Source organism: Cynara cardunculus, assembly GCF_001531365.2.
Source record: "Cynara cardunculus var. scolymus isolate 2C chromosome LG 11, CcrdV1, whole genome shotgun sequence".
NCBI classification, from domain to species: domain Eukaryota; kingdom Viridiplantae; phylum Streptophyta; class Magnoliopsida; order Asterales; family Asteraceae; genus Cynara; species Cynara cardunculus.
Genome location: NC_037538.1, coordinates 9,127,308 through 9,138,479, shown reverse-complemented (window position 1 = coordinate 9,138,479; position 11,172 = coordinate 9,127,308). Strand labels below are relative to the sequence as shown.

At 36.2% G+C, this 11,172-nt stretch overlaps 2 protein-coding genes across 3 annotated transcripts; both read right to left on the bottom strand.

The window, feature by feature from the left end:
- Positions 1 to 5,759: 5,759 nt before the first annotated feature.
- LOC112521316 lies at positions 5,760 to 6,649 on the bottom strand. The gene has a single exon (XM_025130096.1). The coding sequence runs from the start codon at positions 6,583 to 6,585 to the stop codon at positions 6,085 to 6,087; it is 501 nt and encodes a 166-aa protein (XP_024985864.1). The 5' UTR covers positions 6,586 to 6,649; the 3' UTR covers positions 5,760 to 6,084.
- A 1,901-nt stretch (positions 6,650 to 8,550) lies between these two features.
- On the bottom strand, positions 8,551 to 10,888 carry LOC112522012 (transmembrane 9 superfamily member 11-like). Of its 2 annotated transcripts, XM_025131061.1 has the most exons (3): positions 10,641 to 10,888; positions 9,591 to 10,556; positions 8,551 to 9,403 (listed from the first exon to the last, which is right to left on the bottom strand). In XM_025131061.1, exons 1-3 carry the CDS (start codon positions 10,750 to 10,752, stop codon positions 8,610 to 8,612), a joined length of 1,872 nt encoding a protein of 623 aa, XP_024986829.1. In that variant the 5' UTR covers positions 10,753 to 10,888; the 3' UTR covers positions 8,551 to 8,609. The 2 variants fall into 2 exon arrangements, with proteins under 2 accessions (XP_024986829.1, XP_024986828.1); XM_025131060.1 differs by having other exon boundaries at positions 9,591 to 10,888.
- Between the last annotated feature and the right edge of the window lie 284 nt (positions 10,889 to 11,172).

The following is an 11,172-nucleotide window of genomic DNA, read 5'->3' as shown; positions in this document are numbered from 1 at the left end:
AATTCATAAAACTTAAGTTTATAGACCATACTATAAAGCGTCCTATCTAAAAAGGTTACAATAGGTTTATAGAACGTTTTTTGACGTTTCAATAAGGGTTTTAGAATGATTTTCAAATAAAATGTCGTATTAGTTATTTTATAGAAACATTTTGAGAAGTGTCCAGTAAACTCATCTATTTATAGGACATCTATGTTCATATGACACTTTTTCAAGTCTTGTATAAAATAACTAATAAAACACTTTATTTTAAAAACATCATAGAATTTGTTAAGACGTCCAAAATCATCCTATAAACATATTGTAACTATTTTAGATAAGACATTAGTCTAATGTAACTCTTTAAAAGCGTCATGGATTGATGGATTCGTCCATCAAATATCTATCGATATCATTCATATTCTCTAACATATCAATTTGTTGTTGCTGCAAAAAAATTCAATAATTTTCCTTATTAATTAGATTATTTGTAATTATTCTTTGATCGTGAATCTCTTTTGGTAACCTATACGTTTAGCTAAAATGAAAAAAAAACATAATATTAATAAAAATTATATAAATTTTTTTAAAAAAAAATTATATATTCGCGGCGGGTTGGTAGGTTGAGCCAATTTCAACCCTCCTAATTGGCGGGTTAGCAGTTTGGCAGGTGGGCGGTTTGACAGGTTGAGTTTAATTGGGTTGTTAACGAGTTGGGTTGGGCTGCTTTTAAGGGTTGACGGTTTTTTGTACACCCCTAATTTTTAATAAGTAACATTATAGTTTTTAGAGTAACTACAAATTTGGTTCTTAAGGCTTGTCAAAAGTAATTGTTTTTACAGTTTTAAAATCCCAAGATGGTTATTATAGTTTGTAAAAACGCTGAATTGCTTCCCTTCTATTAACTATCATTGATAATTCCGTTAAATGTTAATCATTTTTGTCTTTTTATCGATTTATTTTGCCTTCAACTCAATAAAAATGGATTTTATAAAATTTGGTTTTTATATTTTTCAATTAGATAAAAGACAAAAACATCAATAAAAGGACGGAAAATGTTGGTTGTTAACAGAAGTTTAACAACCATTAGAGAAAACTGAAATTCTGACATTTTTGTTATAATATTGAAAGAGCAGGGACTAAAAGTGTTTTTAACAAACCAAAGCGACCAAATTTGTAGTATACTCTAGGTATAAACTTCACCCACCCAACCGGCAATTGTGGTACGTGTTCCACCCTATCCTTGAAGTCTCCGCGTACGTGCCGACGTTATCTCCACCGTCCACCGCCTTCCTTTCCCATTCCTAGCCGCCCACTTTGCTTTTTAAAACCCTAATTCAATCACCACAGCTTTTACGTGGGTCGACTTGCTATTCTTCATCTCAAAAACCATCCTCATAATTTGTCGTCTACACCCATGAAATATCCTCCCACCATTAAATCCATGATTCCCCCTTCCCAGACCCCTAATTTCACCGCTCCCGATAGTCGGAGACGAACACCGCCGAAGGGGATACTGAAGAAGAACAACAGAAACACAGAAGCGGTGACTACTGACCTGACGGCATCTAAGAACCTCGTCATGGGACAGGTGAAGATTTTGAAACGCGGCGAAGCGTTGAACACGATTTTGAAAGAGGTGAATGATCGTAAGGTCGAAGCTATACCGGAGAAGCGTTTGGTGACTGATCGGGAAGCTTCGAAAGCTCTGATTGGTGGTCGGAAGGTTTTACCTCCAAAGAAGAATAAGAAGAAGAAAAAGAAGGAGAAGGCGGAGAATCGGATCCCTAAATTAGAAGCATCAAAAGCTGAAGATCTTGTTCTTTCCTCTACGCATCGATTAGGACCAGATCCGGAGATTATGTCGAAGCAGATGAAGAATATTTCAGACTGCTTTGCAGGATCTGCGTTCTCCGATTCACCTCCCCCGAGTTCAGTTCCATTGCCTGGTTTTTTTAGAAAGAATTTAGTTGCACCCGTGACGGAGGATGCCACAACCAACCTCCGGCGGATTCTGGGTTTGATTTAACCGACACCCCGATGATGTTGAGTACCAACCCAAATACTAGAATTAAGGGTAATTAGGGTTGTTTGTTCATATCAATCAATAGAGTCTAACTTGGTTTTGGTTGGTGGTTGAAGATTAGGATTAGGTGTTGGTATAATGGTATATGGATATAATGAAAGATAGATGTTGTAATTGTGATATTGAAGGGGAACTTTAATTTAATGAATTTGGTTTTCGGAATAAATTAGTGTTGGTGTTTATGCATTTGCTGTGGTTCTTGAATATATAATACATGTCTAATGGCTTTTTTGTTGTTTCTATTAATGGATTACAGAAAAATGGTTCTCACGATATTCTTGAAAAATTAGGGTTACCATTTGATGTTGCAATGGATTTATCAAATAGATTACAATTAGCTTTTTAACATCAGGATTTGTTTGTTGTAATTTTATTAGAGTACAGTTTACATGGTAATCACACCTGACCTGATGTGGGTTTGTTATTGGAGCTTTCAGCCAGTGTTTGGTACGATAGACACGACATGAGTAAATGTTTGTCTTATGTTTGGTATGATTAGGATGGGATATAACAAAATTATTAAAATGACCATATTATCCCTAAATATTGGTCAATATTATTTTATGATCATATAATGACTGTAAATTTCAACAAATCAATCAAAAATATATTTAAATTGTTTAATCTATGATATCAATATTTTTTTAACATTCCAAAAACACAAGTAAATAACATTTGTCATACCATAAATTCAAAATACGCACATAATTTAAAAGGTTTAAACACAACAATTGTAAATAACATTTGATTGAAATCGAGAATGGAGGTTGTGGAAGAGAAGAAAGAGGAAGCAATTAAATTAGGTTTGTATTTTGATATCAAATAATAAGGACCATATTGTAATCTCAAATTTAGTCTCATGTTGTTCTACTTTTTTTTTGGTGAAACAAAAAACTCAAGAATAGTCTCACTCAATCTTACTTTTGTCTCATCTCATTTTTGTTTCATGGCATACCAAACATGAGACTATTTATTTTTGTAGTCCCACCCAGTCTGCATACCAAACGCGCCCTCAAAAACCAAGTTCAAAAGGCACAAATTTATTATTAGACCCCATCTCCGTCTCCGATCTTCGTTTTCGTCTCTGCTGAGTATTATGATAACATACTCATCTCCACTCTCAACGGGGAGTTATGGATTTTTTTTTCCTTTTATATGACTTATTTTATACCAAATGTGTTAAATACTACATTTGATTCAAAATTCTCCATGTATATATCTCTCGTATTTTCAAAATCAAATATTCACATGTGAACAAAATTACAACATTATACATAATTGTTTAATCAAAAAAATTTGGATGATCTTATTTTTTTATCTAAAAAAGACAAGTTAAAAAGAATGTATATAAGAAAAATGGTGAAAGTTCGTGAATCTAAAAGATACTAAATTTAATTATTTATAAATAATATATATTTAATAATAAATATATGATGGGATGAGGCGGGTTGGGGATCACGTTACCCGACCACGACCCTATTCCCGTTTTTAAGTTTTGGGAATCTCGATCTCCATCTCCGATTCCTAGTTTTGTTGGGAATCCTCGGCCCTGGTTGGGACGGATACACCGGGTTCCCAAACAGAACGAGTCTCATTCTCATGCCTAAATACAAAAGCCTTGCACTCCATCATTAATGAAACCCCAACCAACAATACATGTTCAAACAAGCAGAAATTTCCCTTTGAGTAATCATAGATGCAAAATGTTCAATACATTATTAATATTATTATTATTTTCTTATTGATTTATCGTATTTTATGAACTTCTTTTATGTCTTATTTTATTACAAAAAATATTTATCTGAGATAAAATAAAAACTAAATAAAACAATTCACATTCCAATATAAATATTTTGTAAGAAACTTTGTTTTGAAAACTTTGTGATTATATTTGAAAACTTATTATTTTTGTTGTGCGCATTATTTAGTCAAGTATTTTATACAAGAAATTGGTACGATGTCTTTTTTTTCTTACATTTAGTGAACATGTATGTTCAAGGTTTTAACAAGATATATGAATTTGCTATAAAAATGACATTTTTAAACCATGTCCGAGTATTGCTTGAACAGTGCTTAAGCACATCATTATATAACCAAGTCATAGAGGCGGACCTACTAAGAGAGTAGAGGGTGCATGGGTGTCCATTCAATCGTCTTGTCGTAATGGAATTTTTTTTACCGGATGTAATTGTGCACCCGTTTAATTTTGAAGGGTGCTCTTAATATTTTCTAAAACTAAACTTAAAACAGAAATGTGAGGTAGTTGGAATGGTTGAGGTAGGGGTGTTCAAAAACACAATCAACACGAATCCAACCCAACACGAAATAACTCAACCTGAAGTAACCAGATGTATAATAGAGTAGTAAAATCTTCAAATCACAAGTATCGGGTTGATATTGGGTTACTTTTTTTTTTCTAAATCCAACTCAACCTCATGAACCGATATCCTTTTCTTTGATTTAATGTTAGTATTGAGTCTCTATTAATATGTACATAAGAAATTCACCATCATGTACCCTCAATATGTTATCAATCTCTATATAACTCATTTGTATTTATGTTTAGTAACTATGAACACACACACACACACACACACACACACATGTATGTATATATATATATATACATATATGTATGTATGTGTGTGGGGGGAGGGTGGTTGGATTCATCTAAGACCAGACTGTTTTTATAAAAACCGTGAGACCATTTTTTTACACTTGAAACTTGACAGCAAAACACTGTGTAAAAAAGACTACACGTTTGGTTGGTAGGAATTGTAATGAAATCTTTCAAAAAGAATTGAAACAATCGTCTTTATTTGAACTATCACACCCATTGCCTCGGCCACACCCTACCAACCACCATGTCACTAGTCGTCATCACAGCGATCACCCTGCACCTACCCAACCCCTGCCCCACAACTGCACTATAGGTGGGGGTTGTTGGGGCAGACAAGATGGGGCGAGACGGTGGGGCTAAAGTGTGGCAGTGGGTGGTAGCTATGACGGCTATGGTGGTAAGATGGTGGTTAGTGGTGGGATGGAGTAGGGTAAGATGGGACGGGGTGGGTGAGGCTGGACGATGGGGTAGGTATAGGTAGGGGTAGGTGACGGGATGGTAGCTGTCACGATAAAAGTGGTGGTATGGTGGTCGGGTGGCTGGGAGTGGATAGGTATGACGACAACAGTAGTGGCATGGTGGTTAGTGGTGGGTTGGGGTAGGGTGGGAGTGACAGTTGTAACGACGACAATAATGGTGTGGTGGTGGGGATTAGGTTAGGGGCGTGACAGTAACGACAATAACATGGTCGTAGTAGAGATGTACAGTGAGTAACCGGGAGGTGGGTAGGTTACAGTGGTGGCATGGTACTTAGTGGTGGAGTAAGGTAGGTGGGTGGCGACGACAGTAGTGGTGTGGGGGAGGGGTTAGGGGTAGAACATGACGACCAATAATAGCATGGTTGTGGTGGGTGGAGATGAAATTCAATTAATTCCATTATATCAAGAAATGACGAATTCATTAGTTTGTAAAATTCAATAAAATTTGAAGGTTCCCATCTATTTCCCATTATTGTTTTGTGGTGTTCCATTTTCTTTTACTTTTCTCAACTTCCCCCTTCTCGGAAGAAAAAGGTTTTCAAGAACAAGTCGTTAATCGAATCACTGCAAATATAAATGAGTGGAGAGAAGCAAATTTGAACAAAGCAAAATACATGTTAAATTAAATTACAAGTAATGGTAATTACACATTAGCCTTAATTACACATAAAAAACTACTTGACTCCCTTCAAACATATTGACCATCACACCATCAAACCCTAACCCTAGTTTCCCCAATCGATTCATATGAACAACACCCACACCCACAACAAACAAACCCTACTGTTAAGCCTAACTCTAATAGACTAACAACAAAGCATTTGCTTACCAAATTCCAACTTCGCCACTCAAAATTATTGTGGCAACTGAAGCGAATTTGTTGCAATCGATGATTAGGAAACTTAACTGTATATCGGATTCTAAGACAGGCTCAAACCAAGGATTCGTCGGAGGTCGGTGGTGGGATCGACACTCGCGGCTGCAACAAAATTCTTTGTGAAAAACCCAGGCAACGGAACGGAGCTCGGAGGGGGTGAGTCGGCAAACGCGGATCCGGCGAAGAATTCTGTTGTCTTATTCTTCATCGGCTTCGACGGCATCTTCGGATCCGGTTCCAACCGATTCGGTGACGAGGATTGGTTCAAAGCTTCGCCACGTTTCAATAACTTAACCTGTCCTATGACGACTGTCTTAGAAGCCATGGCGGCAGACGTTTCAACCGTCTCTGTATTTCGTTCGTTCTTCTTACGTGTTCCTTTGGTAGGCGGCGTTCGTCTCCGGCTATCGGATACTATGAAATTAGGGATCTGGGAAGGGGTATTGGTATAAGTATGATTAAACTTAATCGTCCGATTAGATTTGATGGGGGAAGAATGATCCTTGAGGGAATCTTGAGGATGAAGAACAGCAACACCACCCATGGTTTGAATTTGAAGAAATTAAAATCTAAAAAGAAAATGAAATTGGAAAAAGCATAGAGGAAAAGATAGGATGAAGAGAGAAGAGGGAGGAAGCAGTTCTTTATAGGAAATAAAGGGAAGCGAGTAAATGGGTCGGGTTGCGTTGGGTTTACTTGACCTAGTCAACAATTTTGACCACTAATTTGGTTTTGAACATCTTTGACTTTCTTTAAACTTTGACCTAACTTTCCATTCCATTTCCACCCCCAACTTTCTTAAAAACGATTGTTAATTTTTCTAGAGTAAACTAATGTTTTTTCCCTATGGTTTCCTAAAATGTACTCTTCTATTCTTTCTGTAATTATAATTTTATTATTTATGTTAAAAAACTACATTAAATAAAGACGTTTTACGATTTTTTTTATTTTTTTCATTTTCATATATGATATATATGTTGTTACATTAAATATACACACATAAGACATACATTGACGCTTCTTCTTCCCCACCTTGTGGCCTCTTCTTTGTCTGACGACCTCCATCATAGCCACCGTCACCGTCCACCCTATACTTGAACGAAAAACTCTCTCTTCTCACCGTCATTTCTTCACGCTCTCTACATAAGACCTTACCTACAACCATGCCAATATGTCATCCCTATCTTCCCTTTATTTTCTATCGTCTCCGTCTTCCCCAAACCACCCCTCATTCAACCTTCTAATGGTGGCAAACCCAACTTCTTGTTATTGCCATTGTTGAAAACAATGGTGTAAAGGTCTTTGCTTCATTCTTACGCTCTCGAATTGCAACATATAAGCACAAAAACAATCGGCTCTGTCTTTTCATCCTTACAAGTTATCTACGACAACGACTAAGTTTTTGGTCATTCTATATTTGTCAACTACCTTAAAAGACAAAAATCTTAAATCCCACCACTTTCTTAAAAAGTCAACTTAATTTATCAAACAAAATTTATATTAAATAAAGTTCAACCACCTTATCATTGTAATTTAGAAAATCCTAAATTAAAAAATGGTAGACATTATTCAAGAAAGTTTACCCATATGATGTTTTATTTTAAATAACGTTAGTATAAATTTAAATATCATATGATTTATTTATGAAAACTCAAAAATAATTCAATTCATTTTTGAAAAGAAAATGTGACACAATTATATTAAAAAGATAAAAATAAATTAATTAGAAAAATAAAAGGTGTTGGATGGCCGACAAGCAATCATAAAAAGAAGCGAAGACATAGGTGTTACTTTATTCCCTCTCAATCATCTTTGTTTTTGCTTTCGCTTTTGCTTTTCAAACAATTCACAATCTTCGTTTCTTTATATTTTTGCCGCAAGATGTGTAACCATGTTTTTCATTTATTCGATCTAATGATGCTTTATGCTTCAAGCCACCTTTGACGTTAGCCTTGTTATATGATATGGATCTAGACCTCATGAAAATCATAGTCTCACGTGTCACACGATTATCAGATACGAACAAAGCCTCGATTACCGTTGTCCATCACCACCACTGGCCATCTCTGCCGCCACCACTGACTACACTACATTGTTGCGGGTGCATAAAGTCATTTGATTCAATTTAAACCGACCGACCATAATCAGATATATCCAATTGTAATTGGATCAGATCCAAAATTTCAACATCCAAATTAGATCGGTCGATTCTTGGATGACAGTCCAGCATCCTATAAAACTTAACGGATCAAATCTGATAACCATCCAATCATGTTCCAACTAATATCCAATTAATAATTATATATAATTATTAATGTTGTATAATATTATTTTTGAGTTGATATTTATATACATTGTTTTTTAATAACTTTAAAAAATGTGCGACCTGCATAACCAACTACCAATTAAAACCAATAAAGAAATCATAGTAAAATACGTTGCAAAAGGGAGAAACTTCCTTCTAATGATTCATATTCGATGATATGAGTCAAAGCTTTGTTTGTTATTGAAATTAACAAGATCAAAATCATCAATCTCTCCTATATTTCAACTTTAAAAAAATTGATATCAGTCTATCTTAACAGAAGAGAAAAGACGATGAACAAAAAACAATGATGTCAAGAACCCAACAGCTCCCGTGGCGAGCATAATGGCCAACACCATGAATAGACAATAACCCAAGTAGAGTATCGCAGACACGGGCCCACTTAAGCTCTTGAGATCGAAAACAAGATAGTTAATTGAATACAAAAAGATATATAACGCAACAGAACCAGAAGCGAAAAACGATTTCCACCACCATTTCCAATCCTCGACACAAAGGTGCATGTAAGTGAGAACAAGCGATACTTCGGCACAAACCATCACGAGTAAAATAAGGACGACCAAAAGAAACCCGAAAACATAGTAAACACGGCCGAGCCAAATGCTGGACATGATAAAGAATAGCTCGATGAAGAGAGTTCCAAATGGGAGCGTCCCGGCTCCTAGAACCAAAAGCCACGAAGGGAATCTTGGAGTGGGAATTTCACGAGGGATTTGGTTTGTGCGAACAGGGTACTCGAGATACCGAGCTTTTGTGGCAGCAAACCCACCGATTAATGTCAAGGGCACCGATATGCAAAACCAGAGTAAGATTAGAACGATGAACGTTGTAAAGGGAATGGCGCCCGTGCTTTGACTCGCCCACAAAAGTGAATTTAGTATTGTTAGTATCAGGAACGAGATACCCGGGAAGAAACACGCGACTCTTGATGCCGCGGAAAACCATCGTCGAGGGTTCCCAGCGTCAAGTGTCCTTTGTAACCAAACAGCAACATAACCAGCAAGAACTCCCAATAGCAGATAAAACATAAGCATGCCTGCAAAAATTTGAATCTCATTTGTTAAGAAACTCTGAAAACTTATTCGTGATTAAATACTATTCACCATAAATATCATGCATTTTCATTATTAATGATATATCACGACATTTATTTGAGTAATTCATAGAAAGATGATTGTTACGGTTCTCAAAAATAAAGCTATCAAACATAAAACACGATATACCTGAAATGAGGGCCCCACGCGAAGCCGGAGACATAAATCCGATAGCAGCGAAGAATATAGTAGCGACCGCCATTCCAAGGATTCGACAACCATCCGCCACCATAACACACAAAAGCGCGGGATGATTTGGAGCTCGGAAAACATCAGCAACAACAAGCTTCCACCCCGATAATTCTTCGTTCATTTGATTCTGAGCCTCGTCTAACTCCTCATAACGAGCCAAATCTCTACGAATCGTCCTCAAGAATATAACAAGAACCACACCGGCAAGAAAAGTGATCACCATTAACGAATTCAATATCGAAAACCAGTGAACTTTCGCACCTTCCATCTTCAAATATGCATCCCATCTCGAAGGCCACTTTATATCGCTCAAAACAAACGAAACCTCATAACTATACGTCACATATCGACCTTCTTTTACAGCCATAGCCACTGAAAGAGGATCACATTTGATCTCTTTGGGGTATTTTGAGTACGGTTGAGCGTACTTGAGTAGACTGATATCATGGTTCACGCTACACGGTTGAACCTCGAACCCAACCACCATATAACCTTCGTTATTCGTTTCATTGCCATGGGTGATCAATTCGGCCCCATCTCCGGTCCCAATCACACCAACAACGTTGTTGTGCTCATACTTATGAACCAAAACCGTAAACTTCAAATGGTTAAAGACATAATAAACATCTTTAACCTTAATTCCAACAGGATAACCAGTCCACCTAAGAAAGTATTCATCTTTTTTAGTGTACCTAATTGCAGGAAGGTTATCAAGATTCAAGTTAACTTGATACATTTCATCAATTCTTTCTTTTAAAGTCTTGAATTCATCAGCTGTTAAGGGATTGGATTTGCATAAAACTATCTGGGTTTCGTTCTTGAACATCTTAAACCGATATGGAGAATTTTCGATTCGATCTCCCATTAAAAGCTCCCCAATGTTCTCAGCACTATCTTTAATGCCTTCAATAGGTCTACAGAAGGGTAAGGTGTAATACCCATATGGGATTTCTGTATCTATGGAGGTCAATGAATTGACTTTTACGGTTAATCGATCACCGACGTCGTATTTATGGGGGAAACTTCCGGGAAGATAATACCCATGAACAATTTCAAGAAACGAACATGAAATCAAAAGCAAAATCTCAAAAAACCCCATCAAGAAAATGGAAACCCAGATGCAGAATGGATCTGATCTGTAAAAAGATGAGAAATTTACCTTACGATTTGAATTGGGGATGGATCTAGAGATGGAGTGAAGTCGGAAAAAAGCAAAAGAGAGAGTGGTTCGAGGGTAAAAAGGATGGAAAGAATGTGAAAATGGAAGGAGATGATGGATGGAAATTGGGGAAGATGTATTTATAACTTTGCATTTTGGGGTCAGCAGGCAACTACTTTTTAATTTCTTCACGTGTGTTGGTGCTTTCTTTTAATCCCACAAAAGTGGTTCAAACTTCTTTAATATTTTCTTTTACCATTAAAATAATAAATGTATTCTTCTAAAATATAACAATTAATTATATATTTAATAATATTCAAGATGATTTTTTGAGTATTAAATTTTGATTATATACTAGGG

What these genes read in the sequence shown, in the direction of transcription:
- LOC112522012 (XM_025131060.1), bottom strand. Translation starts at nt 10,752, where the DNA reads ATGGGGTTTTTTGAGATTTTGCTTTTGATTTCATGTTCGTTTCTTGAA. An exon ending in GCGTGGGGCCCTCATTTCAG is followed by an intron (nt 9,404 to 9,590) that starts GTATATCGTGTT and finishes AAATTTTTGCAG; the next exon opens with GCATGCTTATGTTTTATCTG.
- LOC112521316 (XM_025130096.1), bottom strand. Translation starts at nt 6,585, where the DNA reads ATGGGTGGTGTTGCTGTTCTTCATCCTCAAGATTCCCTCAAGGATCAT.